At 41.3% G+C, this 22,832-nt stretch overlaps 1 protein-coding gene across 13 annotated transcripts in view; it reads right to left on the minus strand.

Moving 5' to 3' along the window:
• Nucleotides 1-22,832, minus strand: part of LOC117608086 (RNA binding protein fox-1 homolog 2) — a 177,803-nt gene that overhangs the window by 96,442 nt on the left and 58,529 nt on the right. For 6 of the 13 annotated variants that reach the window (XR_004582293.2, XM_034332657.2, XM_034332658.2 and 3 more), the window contains exon 1: nt 12-660. Coding sequence is in view for 10 of the 13 variants with exons in the window: in XM_034332657.2 (XP_034188548.1) it covers nt 12-23 (12 nt within the window). In the remaining 3 variants the exon portion in view is untranslated. Of the gene's footprint in view, nt 1-11; nt 661-13,548; nt 13,592-22,832 lie in introns of those variants that run through there. The other 7 variants (XM_034332655.2, XM_034332653.2, XM_034332650.2 and 4 more) reach the window with 2 other exon arrangements.

The following is a 22,832-nucleotide window of genomic DNA, read 5'->3' on the forward strand; positions in this document are numbered from 1 at the left end:
TGGTCACTTACGGGGTAGTACATCCCTTGCGGAGGAAGAAAAAACGCCCCAGAGCCCCACAGTTTGAGGCCGTTTTGCTCCACCGTTGTGCGAGAAAACAAATCCAACACTCCGTACCTCCTCCCCCTCCTCGCCCACCTCCACTGCTCTCCTCTTCACAGTTGTGTCGCTTTTCTTATTCTCTCTTTCTTTCGTTCTTTCTCTTACTCTGTCGGTTTCGTTCACACTGTACGCGACCCGGTGATTCCTTCTCTCTTTCCGTCGCACGTAGATCTCTCTGTATACGTGCTAACCGTATGTGTAACACACAAGCGTAACGAGAGACGGTGCGGTGTTTTTCACGCACACACGGACACAAACGCGCGCGCGCCGATCCACACGCACCAGAACGGACCGAGACGACGCACGATAATCGAACGACGAGGTTAAAAACTCTTTCACGCGAACACGACCGAGCGGGACCCGCGAAACTCGTCGAACCACGAACGACCGCGAAAATGTCTACGTATTTCTGTTGCCTCCTCTAACGTCCTTCTCCAACTCTCTTTCTTTGTCCTTAGCTCCCTTCGTCCTATAGCACGTTCTCTCTTTCTTGCGACAAACACACGACCGTCACCGTGCGTGGTCCCTTTGCGACTGACGATCCCGCTCCTAGCCGGCGCCATCGGCGCGCAGCGTCACTGCGCATCCAGCGCCGCGCATCGGCCATCTTCCGTACTACGCGAATCAAACTCTATCGGGCCGCACAAAATGCCTCGCTTTGATCGCTCTCTCTCCAACGTCGAACGGGAAATTTATGGAAATATAAAACGTTTCATTTACCGTGAACGTTTGTTACATTTACAACCATGCATCGTCGTCGTTGCCTGCGGTGGCTACAATGTGACATAAGATTTATGCCTATGATTTACTTTTTCCTTCCTTTTATTTTCTCATGCAATTACCCTGCCTTGCTATCCGAACGAATATGAAATTAAATTTATTTCTACTTCTTTTTAACCTCCTGTTGCCTATTTTAATATTACTTTTGTATTTTCTATGCTATTTATGTAGCGAATCACGTTTACAGTGATTCAACATTCCTCGTAAATGTTTTCCTGTTTTATATTAAAGTAATTAACATTTTACAATTAGAATTTTATTTTCCCGCCTATTTTAATTACGGTTAGAAAACCACAAATTTATTTATTTGATTTTATGCAGATATAAATGAATTTTACTCTGATTTTTAATTGCTACAGAATATCAGCGTTAGACAAAAGTTATTTTCAATAACGTATAAAATCGATTTGTTAGTTATTCATGAATAGCAAATAAACTGATTCACAGGTAACGAATAAATCGAACAGAAATTGAACGCCGAATGAATCTACACGCGAATGGCTTTGAATAAAAATCTAAAATTACAATAAAATGATTGCAGTAAGTTAAATGAAAAACTTGATGTAAAAATATTTCAGAATACACACCGCTTTCTAAACGTATCTCGTCGAACGCAATTATAAAAATTCCCCCATGATTAAAACAAACTCGTACGGGTTTTCATTAACATTTCGTTAATTTCCACCGTTTTTCCACGAACCAACGAATCACCGAATGGTATCCTACGAAAATTGACCAGTACGTGGGATCCAATCACGTCCCAGTACGTATAATATCGAAGCACACTGTTATTACGCATATATTAGCACGCACCAGAGAGATACAAGGAAATGAAACCATTACCGAAGAGTACAGAACGGATTCCGATTCCGAGGAAAGCTTGTGCTACACGAGATTACCAGGGTTCTTTGCGAAATTATCGCTGCGAAGGCAATCGTGTTCAAGAGCAAACGTTATTATTTCCCGAGGTATGTTTTATCTCTGTAAATCGTACAATTAAAGTGCTGACCGACGAATCGTGCAGTACAGTGTAGAGTACTTAAGAACGAACGAATGAATCTCCATTGTTAACATCCTACGTAATGAATGTAGCAGAATCAATATCGAAGAACATAACAAAACACTCGAGTTGATATTTGTAAAATATTCGATCACAGTGTAGATGATGAGAAGAATTTAATGGAAAAAGTTTGATACCATTTGGTAACTTCAGTATCAATTATGTTAATTACATTGATTAAATTAATCATAGGATTTCAATATTTGCAAACAATTTCTTGATGCACGTGCACATGAAGACGTTCGAGAAATTATCGCGTGAATCATTTAGCCACCTCTAACCTTTGGTAGAAGATGAGCCCCCATACATGACGTAAAACGTGAATGCATCATGTTGCACTGTCGAAACTTTCACGACTTCCATCACGCCTATTCCTTTCCCTATCGTTATGCAATCCCGTTCCTAGGAAAGGATCGAAGATGGATCGTCGCTGGATGCGTTTCGTTCGTTTCGAATCGATGCAGCTCCCTTTGGAAGCGAGTCGCGGTACCGGGAGGGAAGCCGAGTTGACGGCAGCTAGAAAGTTCTCCAGTAAAGTATCGGAGACAACGAAATCCCGACAATTTATATCCTGGAATTCCGCCAGGATCCATCGGGTCTGTCGGCCGCAGAGGGAGTACGCGAGTAATGTCAAACAGGAGAGCCGCGAGGTTTGGTTGCAGGTGAAAATCGCAAGCTGCTAGAAACTTGTACACGCGTGACAATCTGTTTCACTCTACGGGGGAGACATTGATCCAGTTTTATACCTTGGCAATTCTAACGAATGTTGACAATGCTCTGCTATACAAAAGCTCGTGGATCACCCGGCGAAATGCGTAATGTCACATTAAAAGAAACATTGAAGAGAATTCTAAGAAACCCTGGTCATTTCGTCAATGGAACGTGACTGCTGTGTACGTTTTCAAAGGTGCGACTAGCGTATTTTCGGCAACGTGATCCCGCTAAACGAGTGGAGTTGACGTTTAGAAGCAACGTAAATACACAACGAAAAGGAAGTGGCCGCAAGGTGAATGTAAATTTGCAGCCACCGCTTGCTGACCCGACGCGACGGTTTGCGCAGAGAGCCGAACCAAAAGCTCACTTCCTAAAAATGTTGAAAATTCGGTGACACGGTTCTAAATAGATTCGCCGAGTGTTAAATTTCATACCAAGTCTTTTTACTATTCAGAATATTTCCAATTTCCGTTTGAAAATAAAATATGAATACATGGATGGATGCATCGCAACATTTCCATGAAAATGTAATTACGCTCTTCCGTCTGGCGTTACCTCAATAATCACCAGCGAAATGATTGTTTCCTTCGAGAGGATGGAGCACTCTCCATCCTGGATAGATCATCCCCCTCTGCGGGGAGCGAAACTTGCCTCGATCCACGGGGATAGCATCCCTCTTCGAATCACCATAGAAACGAAGGGACGACACGAGAGGGTGCAAAAGCCACGGTGCTTAGAATAACGCGCTCGACGCACTCTAGATGGAAATGGATCTCTACGGTATTAGCTTGTGGTAACAAACGAAGATACGATGTCAGGACACATATTCTCGTACCACCGTAATAATACCCAAAATACGATACATATTACGAAGATGTTCTTATTTCAAATATTGTCAACTGTATCGTCCAAGATTTTATTGAAGCAACAAAGAAAAATTGAAATCTTACAAAAAGGGTAATTATTTGAGGACTAACGAGAAAGTAAGTTCATGTGCTCCTCTGGTGGCGAGTGCCGGAAGTATCGGGACAATTATAACGAGAGCAAGAGAGAAACGGTCGGATGCGTCGCGTCGGGTCGCGTCGTGTCGCGTCGCCTCGGTGATATTGCCTATCGACGTCGGCCATCCTCTCGGGGCTACAGGCTTCGCTGGTGCAGTTTCAAGTGCACTCAGGGTGGCCGCGTATTTTTAGAACCCTCTACGCGGCTACGTAGCCGCGTTGCAGCTGGATCACACATGCGCTCGCGTTCTTGCACTCTCCTCTCTTCGCCTATGTGTGCACGTACATCCCCGTGACACTATAAATGTTTTACGGTTGACCTGACCGTGGGGTAAAGGAGCGCGAACAGCCGCCACCGGGACAAATTTATCGAGATCCCTGGACGGAGAGGACGTCGCGCGATCGGGACGGCAACGATTTCGGTGACGAGTACCAGCTTTTATTGGAATAATGGATGACGAATGGGAACGGTGATTGGTAAATGGCTCGTGATCGAAGAATAAATTTTTACCGGACTAATAAAGCATTATCGAGATTGCTTTCGATCTAACTGTCGCAGTTAAAAGTTGAAAAAATATTTTATCGAACTGGCAGACGAGTCTTGGAACAATTTTGAAGAAAATTAATTATCTTCTACAGAAATTAATAATAAAAAGTCACCGTTGAATGTTTAATTTTTTGAAGAATCTTAATATTATATTACTCTTTTCCAATAGCAATATTTTTCTGAATGAAGGAACATGGCGATCGAAATTTACTGATTGCATTTCTGTTTATAGGTGTCCTCGTTTCTTCTCGCCTTTTTACGAATACTAACAAATCCCTGCGTTTTACAAATAGCACGAATCTACAAGAAGATCGCACGAAAGAGAAGTAGAACGAAGAAAGGACAAAGGGTCATTTTACTGAAACGGTTGACTATCAAAAGGATCACCTCGAACTTCGGATTTATCTCGTACTGTCATCTTGACGGAGGAGATCAGGTTGAACGACGTCACTGACAGATGAAACTTTTCCAAGGAAAAAAGATGTCGATCCTGAAGAATCACACCTTATAACCTTTTATTTACACCTAGATATTTTTCAAAATGAAATCTGTTATCGCTTTTTATTTTCATGAATCTTCATAAAAGACAATAAAGCCTGTGTCACAGGATGAAAACTTAGATAAAAGAAGAGGAGAGATTGTTCGTCTTGACGAAATTGAAATTGTCCAAGATTATTGCTAAATTATCCACCATCCTTGAAGTATCTCAAAGTGGACATACGTAAAATGAAGGATAAGATGAAACAGAGGATGGTAAGATGAAGCATTTAGATTTATCACCAGTGGAATAGGTATGCCTTGATCGACGTCGTTCGGCTGGGAGCTCGAGGTTACACCCTAAACCTCTGGAAACTGCCTACTCTCGACAAGGGAGCACCCTGAACAGGGGTTACCATGACAACTACGAGAGAGAATTGTGCCGATAGCCAGGGACGACCAAGACTCGAAATGTTAACCCGTCCCAAGTACCAACATTATCAAATATTCAAATCGTGAAAATTTTACGAATCTAAAGTCACCGAATAAGATTAGAAGTGGACGGTATTATTAACCTCTAGTTCATAAAGTTTTTGGAAGAAATTCAAATTTCTTACAAGATAGTCTTAATTTGTAAAATTTTGGAGTAAAATAAAGTGAATTTAATTAAAGCAAATTTCGTATTTCACTTTTCTGGCTGGCTGTAAAAAATGGTAAACGGTTGGGGTCTTAATTGTATCGCTCGTTCAAAAAACTTCGAAGCTTCTGAAGCATACCGATACCGAGCACACTCTTCGATGAAAATATTCTCGCAAGTAGAACGAAGCGTGCATTAACCCGGTGCTTGAGAATCCAAACTTTTCACGTTCGAATATATCGTTCTACTGGCTGGAAAAGTTGTAAAAGTCCGGTTCGCTTAACTTCGACTCTGACTTACCGATGAAAAATCGTAAATTTCAACCCCTCGCTGATAAGCGTCGACGAATTTTCCTGCTTCGTGCTGAAAGTGCACTTAGGTAAATTTGTTGAAAATGTGCTAGCCACCTTATAATAACAGTTGATTTAATAAACGACGAGGGTATTACGATCGCCACAAGGCTTTTAGCTGTCGCGTATCGTCTCCAGTTTTCCACTGGAAACAAATTTATCGCCTTCATTTTAAGCACGCCTGCGACTTACTCGAAGGACTGAAAAATTGTCAATAAACGTGGTAAATGTTTTATCCGCCGCGGGAATCGCTTTTGATAAACTTTTACCCTTATGAAACACCGTCTATTCCGGTCCAGGGACGTTTTCATGAAATCTATGACAAACATCTTTCAGTTGAACACGAAAGAGGTGAATTGCGAAAGAAAGCCGATAAAATCTGCTATAATAAAGAGTATCGAAAAATAAAAAATAATCTTTCTTTATTCGAAGTAACCGACTCCCGCTGAAGTCAGAAGCTCCGTTTCGAGGCGTTCGAAATAAAATCAGGCGGTGAATAAAAAAGAATCGCGTCGAATTCCCGGGGGTCTGCATCGTGGAGTGATACGAAAATAAGAAACGTCGACTAAAATTACTTTTACTAATTTCGGACGGACCTCCCTTTCGTGTTACTTTCATGAAACTGCTTCGTGGAGCTTGAGTCATCAAAAATAGGTTTTAAGAAATAATTTATGGGCACAGATATATTCCATAATTTAGAATTTTTCTTTTTCTTTCTATTTTATCTTATACCACGAACGTTCTGCGTCGTTTTTCGTAGATCTCGAGCGAAACGTATACAGAAATTTTAGTGTTGCGCTAACGCCACGTGTTTCTGCTTCCTGTCACTAACAAATCGCGCGATCCGAATTGTATGTTTCTCTTCTGATGGGTACACACCGGTAGCCTCGCGGTTCTAAATGCCGACAGACATTCTCAGCGGCCCGTATAAACACCGTGAACATGTTTAAACGGACCCTGGCCTCCTCCGTTTTCCTCTCCCGGCAACGTCAAAGGGAGAATCCGGTTCCCAGAAGCACTCTAAACAGTGCGCTCGCAGGGCCATCTTTTCTGAGCAAGCAGGAGCTCGTTTTGGGAAAACAACACCCACGACGAGCGGGGTTGATTCGACCCCTGAAGAACGCTCGAGGGATGTTACACACAGGGGGTGTACTGTTTTCTCAAGCTTTTGTAAATAATAGAACGCTGTGTAAGCGAACGAGAACGAAGGAAGATGATTTTGTGTGGGGGATGAATTGGAATGGGGTTGGAGAAGGGTAATTCGATGAGAACAGGGTAACTAGCTATTAAAAATTGTTGTTTGAAAAATAACAAATATGGAAAATAATAGAACTAAATAAGATTAGAATAATTTCTAAGGGATGAAAGAACAACAGAAGTTGTCGATACTCAAAGGGTTGATTGGAAGTTGAAATGTTTCAAGAGCCCCGTGAAGGGCAAATGTCGAAGTGAAACGGTAAGCATCGAATTAAAATGGAGGAAGAAGGAAACGCGGTAAAGTGGAGCAGGAAATCTATAATCTTCTCCCCTTTCGCTTATCGTGCATCGTTCCTCCCTCTGAAACATTTCGCGACACGCGAGCACGTACCGCGAATCGGCCAGGTTTCAAACAACGATCAGATGGAATTCTTTCGGCCGATTATTTCGAGACAACGATCCTACGGGAGCCCTTCGCGCCCGTGAACATCCCCTAAACCAAGAGGATCGAATTACAGGGATGTATCCTGGCAGCGATTCAATCTTCCAGCTAAATATACACGCGATGTATATTTGGCCAATTGGTTGTTTCAGTCTTGTACTGCATTCCATCGTGAAGTGTTGCGAAAACACCGTAGAATTTTTATTGAAACCACGTGGGAACGCGAGATATTCGAAGGAACCATCAAACCACAAACGAATTATTTTTAGAAGAGGTTTAATTAAGTTCCAGTACCGTCAAGACGAAAATCACGAATAGAAAGAAAATATAATTTGTAATTCTGCGGTATAAAACAATTTTCCTTTTGATAGAAATAAGAATATAAAATAGTAAGAGCTAAGGTCCATAGCGTGACGCTGTTGAATATTGAATATTCCCTAGAGGGTAGTAAACTATTTTTGGTAGTATCCCTATGGTGTTCTACTTCTACTTAATTATTCAACAGAAATTCATATAAGGAGAACCAGCAAATTGTTACATAAAAGGTTACGTAAAAGCGTCAACTTCGTCCAGAAACCCATGTCAATCGATAAAAATTTGTTAAAGTGTGTAATTTATGTAAAGTACTTTGCTATACCGTGATCAATATTAGATAAACAGAAATACAAGAACATTATAAAACCTTAAAAAATTGATGTTTAGATTTTACGAATCTTTGAAAATATAAATGTAACTTTTGTAAAATTTCTTAAAATAAATAATGCATCCTCTTTTTTATATCTCAACTAGTAATCACTACTTTTATATAAAAATCATGAAATAAAAAGGATGAGCCTTTAGCGAAGATTTTCACAAATAATCACAAACATTTTTATAATCATTATATATAATAAATAATTGTATAATTGTTATAATGGTTCGATAAGGGAAGCTGATAACACAGGACACGTAGTCGATAAGGAAGTTTCCAATGGAAGATCAGATATTATTTAAAATATTTGAATAATTCAAAAATTAAGAACCTTCACTATTTTTCATTTTTAACATTCAATGCATTTTAAGCAATTATTAATGTATGATAAAAGAAAATACATTTAGTAAATGATAGGAAACTACTTTATCGTTGAAGGACAAGCACGTTACAAAGGAAAACTGCTTAGAACGCCGCTGTTTCGAATATGAAGGTGATGGCGACACATGTCCTACCTTACGCCACCTAGTACTTTACCTGAGGATCCAACCTCGTTTAACAAAATTCGGAAAGCAATATTAAAATATTCAATTGTAAAACGATATTTCTACTTGTTCACATATAACTAATTCATCACTGCATTCGAATAATGAATAAATAAATGAGATGTAAAATATTGGCTTCAACCAAAACTGACGAATAAGACCAGAGATTCTTGGTCCGACAAAAGGAACGAATTTTCGTAAAATTAGAGAATTATACGAGTTTTATTGCATAATAGTATTCAGTTACATTAATTGAACGATTATTGGAAGTACTAGATGGTGTATAAGACAGGACATTCAATATATTCGTGTATGACAATTTCATTTGCCAAAGATTCTCAAGTAAAGAGTACCGTACTTGTCAAGTACAAGAAATTGTTAATTATTTCACGACATACCCAGATTTCCCAGTTCAACTGCTCCCATTCGTGGTTCAGCGATATAGCCATCCTCATATTTCGTAGACGAATGCTTCTAATCACTTCCTGCGTCGATTTTTCAAAAGATTTCGAAATGAGTCGTCGTCGCGAACGCATGGTGGTCAACAATAGTGCAAAACTGTTCGAAATTATTTGCGCGCGGTTAGCTAGTTTGTTCGATGGCACCACCTGGTGAGCAGTTTTCTAAGCTATGAGAAAGCCGGTATGGTAGTGTACCTTCGCGCATAAATTCAAAAATCATAAGACTTCTATTTCTTTATATTCATTAATATTTCCTTAAATAACCAAAATTACAAAGCAATTTTTATTTTCATTAAAACATTATTCCTTTGCCATGTGCTTCTACAATAGAAGTCAGGAGAAGTGTAGAAACAAGTAAATCCTAGACATTGATATCCTCCGGCTGATTTAGCGCTGGCAGTGTATTTCCTCTGACATTTATATTACATCCTCCCCATAAGTGTCGTTACACATAAGTACTTCGGGACCAATATTACAAGCTGCTTCAGAGTTTCATATACAATTACACAACACGGGAAAATTTCTAATAAAATATCCAACCATGGTATGAACAATCTCCTATATAAATCGTGACCATTCCCCTGTAAATCTTGGAAATAAATTGTCAATCCAGCATCGTAGCTCGAATAATAAAGTCCACTGGTCTTGGAGGTTGAGCTGGAAGGCTTCTTATTAATTCAGAGACGCGAAGGCGGAAAAGCAAATACCTTCCCGAATTATTCATAATCCCGATGCCTTCAGAATCGGGATAATGGAAGTCCATGGAATAAAAGGCTTTCGCCACGGTCCTTGTTGATCCCTTTCAGTGGTGCTCGCGAAAATCTCCTCTCTTCAGGGGTTCCCCGTAGTCGCCGGTGAAATGCTGGAAAATTATTTCGACGAACCGAGCCACGACCATTAACGTGTGCCAAGCTGAGAATCGTTCCGCGAATTCAACCGAACATCGAGCCTTTCGACTGGCGTCCAATGAATTCGGTTCCCTTCGACGTTAAAGACCGTGAAAATTCGTATTCAAACGAGCCCGTTTCCTTTCGTCTTCCACTCGAAGCTCCCGTTATTTTTCCTCGTGGAAAACCTTCCAGCTGGAAAGCGCGCGATGAGAAAAATACGGACCTCTTAGCCAGACTTCTTGAGAGAGATCTACATCTCTTCTGTCCGTCGCGTCGTCTGTTGGAAAGCGTCGTGACGTTGCGGAAACAGCAACCCCATTATGCGTTTCCTGCCGTTGACGTTCCATCTTTCTTCGAGACACAGCTAATTTCCCGGATTTAATTAGCCAAAGCGTAAAGCCAGCCCGTCGCTGTTTCGTGGATCCTTTTAATCGAGCTGAATTAATTTAACCCGTCCACAGGGTTGATTCCTATGGCTCTTTTCTTGAATCCTTTCACCTTTTGCGGTGACTATTTCAGAATTGCAAATAGATACCTCACAATCAGATTATATCATGTAGCGTGAATGACGTTTGAATCATATCAAATTAAACTAAACCCTCGGCAATTAGATTTGCGGTGACTTTGGTGATAAGCTAACTTAGACCTGGATTAGATTTGCTCTAAGTTCGGTTGAGCCACGTATGGATTAGACTAAAATTGGCTTTGGAATTGGTTCGAGTTACACTTGGATCAGTTAAATTAGATCGAAATTAGATCTAGATTAAATCTTGAGCAATGACTTTCCAGATTAATTCACTCATCTATTCTGTATCATTTCTTTGCTGTCACGATCCATGACTTGTTACGTGAAAAGAAATTTGAAAATTTTAATCTACCCAGTTGAATTTTTGATATTCTGAAATCTCAACAAAAAATACAAATCACGCATAGAGCGGACTCCGTTCTGGAAAGGCGATTGAATTTTTCATCAAAGCAGACGCGAGCCACGCGAGCTGGAATTGATCCAATTCTAGAAGCCACCGATTAGATTGCTCTGCCCGCTGTTTTCCCGTTCGATATACGCGTTCGTCGAGATTATTAAAACATTCTCGTTATTAATCCGCCTCGTCGCTAGAAATTCCCAACGAGCACCGTTTCCCCGCATTTCCCATCGGTTCTTTCCCCCTTTTCACTTCTCTTCCCTTGTCCCGCTCGAAACGGGGTTACTTCGGGGCATCCTCGATCCTAATTCAATCGCACAATATTCCCAACCCTCGAAAACGATTCCGCCCTTATACGAGCAGCAAAGTTTCGCGAAACCCTTGAAAATCCATTGCGGACGAGTTTTCAATTTCGATTCCGCGGCTTCTGGATGGTTGCGATAAGCTTTAGACAGGCTCTCTCAGTGTGAAAGTTGACTATAACAAAAAGGCTGAAATATACGGCAAACAGTTGGTATTTCATTCGAGAAAAATGATGAAATTATAAAGAAACGAAATTTCATCTTGTTATTTGTGTAGCCACTATAAAGATGTTGTAACGAGACGGAACAACTTTCAGGATCAAGGAAACCTTCTCGTAAACTTGTCAGAGAAGAAACAGAATCCTTTATCTCTGGAAATTCCTTGAATGTAAGTAGCAGAGAGAAATTCATCTCTTTGACGGACCGAAAGGACGAGTTCCTTACTCATTGTTACAATTCTGATATTTACCTTCCAAGGAGATTCTATTCATTTCAGTATAACATTTAAGCGATCTATTGTTTAACGCAGAGACCTCTAACTCCGTAATTCTTCTCACACTTAGTCAAAGATCGATACGTTTCGCTTTATTTTTCTTTCGAAAGAACAAATTCGTTTACAGGGAAACAATGTTACCGTCGTGAAAAATTCTCGAAACTCGTGGATAGATTTTAGACCGCAACGATGAAGTTTCGTATATCTTAAATATGTAATCAAAGTCTTTCTATAAGATTTTCTCCTGAAACTCTGTACTTTCACTGGGAACTCTTTCGGAACTTTGTTTTTCGAAGCTCGCTAGTTAACTACGTGCTCCACACGGCAACCAATCTTTGATACACTTGCAAACTGGTACAAAGTCACTTTGAAACGCGTGGCTATCGAAGTGTCAATTATAGTAAAAGAAATAGAAAAAAAAAATAATTTAAGGTTTAATTAAAAGAAGGCGCACAGTGATTCGACGTTAAATTTGGTGTAAGACGAGGCGGGAAATGGAGACCAGAAAATTTCGTGTTTCACGAGCAACGAAGGAGTAATTAACGAGTGTCGCCTTGATATTGCAACAGCCTTGAGAACGAGCCCTTCGTAAAACGACACGGTGTTAATTTACTCGAAGCTATCATCGTCAGCCTTTGTGACTCCGTATGCTTCTTCTAGTCTACGTATGTACTTAATTATCAAATTTTCAAGAAACAAAACTAACGCGACAGGAAATATTGTTAAGAGAAATTGCTGAGATTCACAGCTGGAAACAGGTCCATTTTCAAGCATTACACACAATAAAATGCAGCACGTTGCGCTTGGAAATGAACTTGTTTGAAGTTTGCGGGCTCTCTGAACTTTCCACTTTAGAAAGGTCCTTTGTAGATTAATGAGTCGTCGTTACTACTTTTAATCATTGCTTTCCAAGATGTATTTTCATTAACCCCGTTGCCTCGGAACTTTCCTCGCAATTGTTTGTGATTTTCATTTGCAAAGATTCTGTCCAAAGTTTCGAACATGAGAAAAGAGGATGAACTTATCAAATTGGAGAAATATGAAGTTATTATTGTTCGAAATCGTAACGAAGAAAATACTATGGAAGAATAGGTTGGATGCGGACAAATCGAATTCGATTTCTCTCAACGAAAGGAGGGGAATCTCTTCAGCGTTGATTTGCCGGAAATGCGAACATTTTTCGAACAGAGACGCTCTTTCCGGCAAGGACAAAGCTTCTTCGCGTTTCTGTCGGGTTTAAGGTCAGCAGAGGAACGCCATTTTTCCGCGGCCCGGCCCGGCGTCGCGACGGACGTAAGAGGATTAAGCCAGTTTTCTTGCTGGCGGATTTACCGTGTGCCACAGATGCTGCCGTCGACCATTTTTGGCCTGTCCTCGACTCTTTCCCCATCCAACTAATGGCGGATTTATATTGTTCCTCATTTCGTGATTTAGGTCGAAAAGGGTTGCTTTTCCTTTTTTTAATTTTACTTTCAGACGATAACGTTGAAATCTCTATTGGAAATGGTATTAATTATCACCGCGTAGTTCGTTTAACCTAAATCACGAAAGCTTCTAGGTGATTAATTGGAAAGGGTAAGTCGGAACAATTCCAATTGAAAATTTCGCATCGCGAAATCCGAGTTCAAAGCGAATTCCCTGATCCAATGTAATTTTTACCATTTCCCGCGTCGAACAGCGCCTTTCGTCCCGCCTTAGTCCCAAAGGGATTAGATTAATATCGCGGCTCGTGGAAGCTCGATATTCAAGCGAGCTGGGCTTTGAACTCGTATCCGGATGAAGCAGAGATTAAACGAATGAAAATTAAAAATTAATGAAATAGGGTTAACTTATGCCTAAAGGTGACAGCTTCATTTTCCATTGAATATTTCTTCCCTCTGTGAAAGCTATTTGATATTTGTCTACAGAAAATAAATTAATGAAATATTTTACTCACATTGTGGGGTATGCGGTGTGGCGTCTTGACGCGCAGTGTCAATCTGTAAAACAAAGAAAATTTATTCTGTAAAACCTATGAAATTACTAAAAGCACTTAACTTAATTCATTTATCGAAGATTGAGATTTATACCGGTGGTAAAAGGGCAAATGAAAAGCGACTCGACTCGACTCGACTCGATGGAATCGAGGACAGTTAGTTCGAAATCCTTTTCCAGCTGGAACGGGTCTCGCGTGTCCTTTTTAGGAAGAGAAGCAAAAATCCACATTCCCGCGAACGCGGCACGAATTACTCGACCGATCGATGAATTCGATTTCGAACGAAACAAGCATAACTCGTGGCGGTGATTGCCACCTTCAACCTCAGCAGAGCTAAGTAATTCTGTTTGTCGAAGCTTCTCAAAGAAATTCTGTCTCTACCTTTGAAGGAAATTACAAATAACAAACAGACTCTCCTTTCTGCAGTCAAGGAAATTGAATAAATATCATGCTGTTTAAGGATTAAATATCATTAACAGTTTATTTGACGAAATTTTTAATCAACCTCCTTTTGAAGTATCTAAAAGTGCTTTGAGTACTTTATTAAAATATTCGTAATTAAAAAAAAAAAAAGAAAGGAAAGGAAAAGTTCATGTTATCTCATGCGAGGGGACAATTTCATAACAAGTCTGTTGTTACTCTATCATAATTACTTCCACCCTGCAGAAAGGGTAAATTTACCATTTTCCACGTTTGTTTCCTCCGTGTCTATCCCCTTTTAAGCGTTTTGACGTTTTAATTGGACGATCACTTGACCGTGGAGGAACGTTCCGAACGATCGTCCAGCAATTGCTGAAAATCCAATTAGACGGAGGCTAACGAAAGTCCGTGAAAAGGATCTTGATCGTGAAGCGACGCGTGCACATTGATTTTATACAGTTCTCCCGTGTAATGTTATCTCGAAAGAAAAAAAAGAATTCTCTCTTTCGCAGAACGGAGAACACGATTGCTCGTCGCAGCTAAGGCCAAGAACTATAAAGCAATTACTTTTACTCCCGTTGGTAATCGATTGCTTGCCTACCCGCGCCGCGAGTACGTGACCTGTATCGTTATACGAACCTTCCACGTTGCACACACAAGTTTCTCTGCCCTATCTCACGTTCCTCTCCTATTTCTCTATCGTTTACGAGTCACCTTTCGTCTTATCGAATTCCCGTCCTCCCTCGGACTGTCCGTTTCCACGTGATAATAAAATCTGGAACTAATATCAGCGGGAGAAGAGCCCGAACAAAAGCGGATCGGAAATCGAGGGAATCTATTTTTGACGAGTCGAACCAGCTGGACGCACATGGTACTGCTAGAGAATTGTTGTTATCGAATGTAATTGAATTGGAAAGTGTTTCAAGATATAGCCTGCCAGGATTTCCACGAATTCTATTCTCGAAATGATTTATTCTTGCAAGAATGCAAATATGCAAAGTTTGATGAGGTGGATGGTAAATAGAGACGATTCGTAACGTTTCCAACGGAAGAAACGAGAAAGCTTTCCCGTCGCACGTTATTAACCGTACACACACGCAATTCGGAGTAATTAGCGGGCAAGATTGAAGCTGTTTCATGGAGATACGTAGGCAATCTGGCGCGTGGTAATGGATCCGCGAGCACCGCTTGTTGCGGGTAATGGGACCGGGTCGAAACTTTGCAGGACGTCGCACGACGAGAGCGTGTTACAATTTCGCGACAAGCATCGCCGTTTCGAGATAATTGTATCACCTATGCGCAACCACCAGGGACCGTTCAAAAATACGCTGGAAGCTCAACTTTCGAACAATCAACGCTATCCAGAAGATGCGTGTACAACGAAGCTGAACTGAATCTCCCTTTTGAAAATGTTTCAGAATAATTATTTACTAAACACACTTGCAGAGAATGCACGGCAATTTTCCGCGAACAGTAGGAACGGTGTATGGTGAGATTGCGCGTTGAAATTTGGAATTCTGTGGCAGGAAATTTGAAAGTAGCCAGCCTGGCTAGATGAAAACGTTCTAGCCGACGAACGCGCGCATCAGGCCGCGATGCAACCTGCTGCGTCTGTAATTACATCGCTGAACCGTACGGATGATCGTGTACGCGGTAATGGATACACGGACTGCAGTTGTAACGAATAATGGCGCCGAGTATGAACCCGATAAAACGGTGATATCCAACGCATAGTGGATAAAGCCTGCGGGTAGAAGACTGAAAGATTCATTCGCGGCCATCGGCGCAGGAACATCATTCATGGTTTGGGATTCGTGATTAAAACGTCTGTGGTTGCGATACCCAGGTTCACAGGTGCTTCGGTAATTAGAGATTTTGGGATGTTTCGCCGTTGCTACACGAGTTAATTAATCAATTTTATGTATTTTGAAAATGTACAATTTCATTGTGTTCAATGAATTTTTCAAACTCCACTGACGTACAAAAGTGTACTTCTGAAAAAGAATAAGCCCGTGTACCTGTGTAAACCATTCGATGCGCGATGCTTCAAAATATATTTTTATCCATCTATTCTTTTGTTCTGCAAAATCGTCTAGTTATTCCCACAAATATTGAAAATGTTAATAACTCGAACGCAAATATCGAAGGTTCAAATACGAAAAATTTCATTCAGGTGAAAAAATTTCATCGATTCGAGAAGCTCTGTTTATTCGGGTACCGGCTGGTACCGAAGTGCGGGTCCATTGTTACGTTCGTGCCGAGGCTCGTGTACGCGGTAATGGATACGCGTGCCGCGAATGTCCTAGTTAATGGCAACGAGGATCATCCTCGTGAAACAGCTATTCAGCTAGGACGTTGCACGATAAGGAGAGAAATCCATAGTATTTTTTCGATTACACGAAAGTTTGAAGTATCAGATAGCATTTTCTAATTTCGTGTTCTCAAATCTGGATCAGAGAAATCGTGTTATTCCGAGTTAATTTAACAGAAGATTAAACAATATCATTGGCGTTGAGGAACGAGGCATTTTCACCGAAAATGCTGTACTCGATTCGGCAATTAAAGCGGCGGAGTCGGCGGCAAACGGACGATAACAAACTTGCCTCGTTTTATGCAAACGATCCTTGGCAAAGGAAGAGAATGCTTTACGACCGGCTGTTTCCTTCGAGAGTTTCAAACAACCGAGGAAAAAGAAGGAGTAATCCGTTATCGAAGGACTTTGGCTCGATCCTTCGCGAAGATGGCTACGTCTACGTCCACCAGCTTGCAAAGAAAGACGTGACCTGAGCCCACGGAGGGGAACAGAGAGCACAAGGATTTTCTCGTATTTTGCTAAGAGAATAAGGATCGTTGCTCTTAATCTAAGAAGGATTTACTTTAACTTCGCCCTCGAAGAATCTTTTCGCTCCTTTTGTGAATCTCCTGATAAATGGGTCATTTCGGTGCCGAAACAGAAACGTATTCCATGTCTGCACCGTAACTAAAGTATAATACACTTATTCGAGTCTTCGAAAATAAAGATTTCTTATTTTTTCATGAAAATTAGCAAAGGATTTTGTAAGCCTTAGCTTCCTTCCGAAGAAGTTCCTTGAATTTTCATTAAGATGGATTGGTTTTTTGGGTCACCAGGTAATACGCCGCGCCGAAGCTAATCTCGTGGTTGAATCGAGGGAAGAAAAAGATGCAATAAGAATGAAGCCCCTCGAACGATCGCGGGCTAGTAAGGGTGTGCTCTGTTATCACTTCCGGCCGATCGCCTACCCTATCGAGATACCGCGATCGAGACTGAAATAAAGTGGAAACCTCGGCGATAAGGTGGTGATACCACGTACCGGTGTCTCTGTTGCCGCCTACTTGTCGATTAATGATTAAAAAATCCTTCGAGCAGTGACGTAAATTATTATTAGAGATAAATCTTCGATTTGCTAAATTTTTAACCATCGACGAGGTTGAGTTTTCCGAATTTATTCATTTGGAAAGCTTTCGATTTGCTACGCTCAACAATCATAGCTTTCGAATTTTTTTCAACTAGCAAATTTGATTCGCCTGAAAATGATCAGCCTCGAATTCGATTTATCCCAACATTAACACCTTGAAATTGAACAGCATCCAAACATGGAGTCGATCTCTGCACCACTTTTATATCGGCTCTCTTGAAACACGATTTTCGCGCGTTCGCCGACCGAGTTATTCGAATAACTGAATTTCGAGTGTATCGACGCACCGGGGGACTCGGTTATTCACGGGCGCGAGAGTATCTATGCGCCTCCGCGCTGGGATTTTCAAATGGAATTCCTGTCGCGCGAAATTTCGCGCTGATTGGTACGCGCCAAAGGGAATAATAAACGGAGTCGCATCTAATTTTGCGTGACGAAGACGCGACAGTGAATAATACATGTAGATACAGTAGCGAACCCGGATATCATGGCAGACTGATTAATTCATCGAGCAGACACGATAATTGAACAAATTTTTGCATTCCCTTCGGCTTGTCACAATCCTGATACTTCCTAATTAAATTCAATAATCGTTAAATAAATTATTCTTCAAGAAAAACATTTATAAATATTATTCGATCGCTCTGGCAGCGGGGAAAAAGGAAATTTGATTGAAGCGACAAAAAATTAAGCGATTATACCATGTATGGTGATTACTAAGGTGATAATCAAAGAACACCATCTATTGAGACATCATCAGGTCATTACAGAGCGTCGTTTAAAGCTTGTCTGAATTTCTCATCGCATTTGTAAGGTCGTTGAAAGGAACGAAGGAAGCCTAAAGAAGCATCGACCTACATTTTCCTCCCATTAAACCGTAGCCGAGATCGCGATACGAAATTGGTAGCAGAACATCGTCGCTATACCCGATCATCAGATTTCCCACTTTTTCGTGGAACATGCAAATTCTCGTTCTATCGCGATTCCGTTTTGTTACCGCATCCCACGCCTGCCAATTTCCTTTCTGCTCGCGTGCCGAACGTTCGCGTGCTTTTTATTCGTATCGTATCTGCCGTTGTCCCTCATTAAGGAGCCTCGTTCGACCTTGCACCAGTGAAAAGCAGCAATTTCCACCCTGCTACCTGTTTCCTCCTTCCTAATTTATTCGAACGTTGTACGAGAAAAAGAATTTTCACCGTCTCCTTTCGTTACGTACAACGCCGAGGGCACTAACTACCTGCATAATTTCGCAATACTGATTTTATGATTCAAATTTCCATAAATATCGAACTAGTTATGTACGGAGGAGGTGAAGGAAAATAAACGATCAAACTTTATGTATACACGTATTTTGTTCCTATTAACACTTTCACGATCGCTGTTTTATATTCTTTGCTTTTATCATAAAATTTCGTTGGATTTTAAGTGGAACGATAGGTATTAATGTTGGCGATACGGCGTCCGTTTTCTCGAAAGGATGCTTCGTTAACGTAAGCGACGCTCACAATCAGCTGTCGGAAGGAATTTCCTGGATAACTGGATTACCCAGCCGCCAATTATTTCGAATGTAGGTCGCTCGTCGAATTTACGAGGGGACGCGGTTATCCTGCAGTTTCGTGATCGTCCTGCAGGATAACGAGGGATACTCCATTGGTCACGCACTACCCCGTTCGCGTCTCGAGTTAATAACTCGGATAACTTTTCGACAATTTTTAAAAAATTCTAAATTTATCTATGCGAATCCATTTTTCCATCTAATCAATAGGTGATATCGGCTATTTTCTTTGTGTATAATTAGCAGCAGAACAAACAGGGAAATTCGATATCTGTACAAAACTCTAATTACGGATTATCAAGGTACAAATTCTGGGTAGCTAAAAGGAGTTCGAATCTCTTGACTATAAGATCTTAATCGGATTTCAAGCTGACTTGGAAAGGACAGCTTCAAACATGCTTTGAATTCGGTAGAAAGCATGAAAATCATGAAATATAGAAACGTTTAAATGAAAGTACTAATCTTTATCGTCGAAAAAATAATTTAAATTTCAGACAAGAGACGAAAGTTCGTTCCAAATCGTTTAATAAGAGAATCAACGCGAGTTTCCTTGAACAATGCCTCGAATTCGTTCCGTTCGCTGTCACAACGATATTCCGTAAGTTGCCCAACTTTCTTTTGTCGCGAATTCTCGGGTAACAATTCGTTCCACCGACCACAACCAGAGAACAAACGGATCGAATATTCCTGTAACGAGGAAAATTTTCTAACTGGTCAACCCTTCGATAATTACGGCCCAGGAAATTCCTGCGACTTCTCTTGGAAATCTCCGCAGAAACGTCCATTGGAACATTTTTAACACTTTTGTTTCAGCAAAATCACAGATAATAATTAATCGATGACGTGGAAAAACATGGAACGACGAAACTATATTTTTTCTCTCGGTTAATGGATTATTATTTACACACTGTTATTGATATAATGTAAAACAACCGAGAGCTACGTGCTCGTTTTTCTATCCATCGGATAACAACCATCCCTCGAAAGGTAAACACGGCTGTTGTTTCAATTATTATTCCATTGAAAAATCGTGGAACGAGAAGAAACTGCATCAAAACAAGCGCGAGATTTAAAAGTCCAGCTATCGGAAAGGTAAACCGAGGTTCGTGTTGCGAATCATTTCCCGACCCAACCCTGTTGTTACCAGCTACCTTTCAGAGAGACGCAACGCGCAACAACATCGTTATCTTTTATTTACCACAAAAGAGAAACAAACTAAACGCTATCTCGACCACGAGATACGAGCACAAGTTCCTGGTCGACGATGAATTACAACGTTACGGTGGAATCTCTCCAGGGAAGAAATTCGTCTTTTTATCAGCAAACGCAACCTGAAATTCGGTCAAGAGTAACATGACAGTACACAACCGCGATTTGCATTCGGTACACAGAAAATCCTGCCGTGAAAGACAATTTGAGAAATCTAGAACAGAGTAATAGAAACGCGTAATAAAGGTAGAAGAGTAGTATTTTATATTTAGAATCGAAGAGAGGAAATTTTCGATCGTTGAAAAACGAGCGAATGAAATTCCCTTTTCGCCGAGGGTGAAGAATTTCTGATCGGTCGCGGCATCGTAATTACCCTGAATAAATGCATGACTTTCAGACGAAGGCTCGAGGATGGAAACTCGCGACGTTCCGCGACGAGAAAGCATCCCTGAAACAATGGATAAGGAGAGAGAGAGTGAACGAACGAAAAGAGGGAGCAAAGGCGGATATCCGATGTTTCTAGGTCAGTCGGCGCAGTTCGCGAGCCTCGCAGCAGGATCTCCATCTAAATTTCAACAGCCGTACGCCGCTGAGGATTCCCTTAATTAAATATTTGTCACGTCCTGGTGTTTCGTGCCTTCGGTTAAAACGCGCGGAATAATTGAAACGTCGCGTCGTCGAAAACTCGACGCAGCTCAGCCATTCCCGTACGCGTTACTTTTAAGCAACTTTTTCACTATGTTCCCAGCGATTCGTTCATGGTCTATTATGGAGAAACTGCGGCGTGTCTGTGGTTTTGCCGTCAGTCTCAAAGCTCTTCCTTCTTACGGTTGTTTGCTTTGATCCTGCAAACCGTGGCTGTGCGATGGAATGGAGTTCCAAGGTTCCAACGATACGCGCAGACGAGGAGGATACCATTTCATTTGCATATAATTTTTTTCCAGACGATTTTCTTGTACCTAATTTTTCATTTCTAAGTTTTCTCCAAGTATTGGCGCACACTGACGTTAACGTCGCTTGCTGATAAGATTTTTTGGTCAATCCGATGGCGAAAGTTGCGGAAAAAAGATAACAAAGTATCTAAACGACCGAATGCCTCGTATCAACTCAATTCCTCATCCCCGAGAACCGCTTTACGAGACTCTATCCTCGCCATTTCCTGTCCCCGAGCAACTGCAATCATTCTTCCTCCTTTCATCCCGTCGATTCCTCGGATCCACGCTAAGCCGGCCGTCCAGCTTCGAAGAAGCTTCCGTCAATATCCGTGGAAGAAGGAGAGCCGTGAAAGGAAGAAGCTTCTATCCGTTGGCTTGTATTCTTTCCCGTGGACCGTGGAGCCGGCGCGTCCGGAATCCGGTTTCGATTCCACCGCGATTTCCGGATCCGTTCACAGAACAGCCCGAGGGGGCTGAGCGCGATCAGAGGACAAAGGAAACGACGCGTCCGTGGAAACACATTTATCGGAGGCAATAAAGGCGAGAGAAAACGACGCTACGGGGTGCAATTGCCAGCCACCCTTCGTTTCCTGCCACCCTTGCCTACATCGGGTACTTTTAAACCGGTTCAAACCCCTTTCATCGTGTTCGCATCCGACGATAATGAGGACAACCGAAAAGCCGTTTCAACGAACACCTTGTGTTCCGAAGTTTTATTTATCTCATATTAGAGAATGGAACGCGTCAACGCCGTTGGTTGTTATCGATTAGTTTCCAACGAACACGATCATTTGTAGTTCGTACACGGATCGGATATCGCTGGAAACGTCTAATCGGTAAGCCTGCTGTATGCCATGGCTGCAGCATTCGTAGCAATTAGCACCGGCAATTTCAGACGGTCTCAATTAGAGGGCTTCGTTAATTAAAAGTAATCCAACGGAACTGAATATTCTACGGGATACAGCTTTCCATTGGTTTCGTGACACTCGACACTCACCGGTCAGAAAACGATCTGTTAAACGATTCATCGCGTATATTTTTCTTTCTGTTTCTGAATAAAAATGAAAAATCATCGGAATTGCGCTCTCGATTCGATAGGGGAAATAAAAAAAAAATTAATTGTTAATTATTTATAGTAAGTTTAGTATTAAGTATGGTTATTTTAAGCGCATTAACGAGTGCGGTATAATGAGATGAAGGCATAGAAAGGGAAATGTGATCAACGAAGTTTCCTTCGAATCTTCGAGCGTCAACGTCAGTGTGGCATCAACAGTCAGCTGGATAATGAACCAAGAGGTCTCTCGTCTCGCACTAACGCGTATCAAGCGGGAGCCGCCTACGCATTCGCAATTAGCACGAATTTACGGCTGCCACTGGTACAGACGTTAATTAACGTAGATCCGTCTATGGGGCTCGTGATACCGCACCTAATACCACTCCATCCGCGCGACAAGTGGCCCGTTTTCTTATCCGACCGGACAATAACGAATCCATTGAATTTCCGCTGGTATCAGCTTTAAACAGTTTGTTACCGAATTCGTTTCTTCGTGATTAGAAGATTCTTAAACGAATTCATTTTCTAATTGCGATTCTTTGGAAAAGGTGCCTCTCTTTTTACCTCGCGTCTCACCATCAAGTACAAGTAACATTTCCGCGGAACGTAACAAAAGGAAAAATGTATGTTCAAAG

Source organism: Osmia lignaria, chromosome 3 (genome assembly GCF_051020975.1).
Source record: "Osmia lignaria lignaria isolate PbOS001 chromosome 3, iyOsmLign1, whole genome shotgun sequence".
NCBI classification, from domain to species: domain Eukaryota; kingdom Metazoa; phylum Arthropoda; class Insecta; order Hymenoptera; family Megachilidae; genus Osmia; species Osmia lignaria.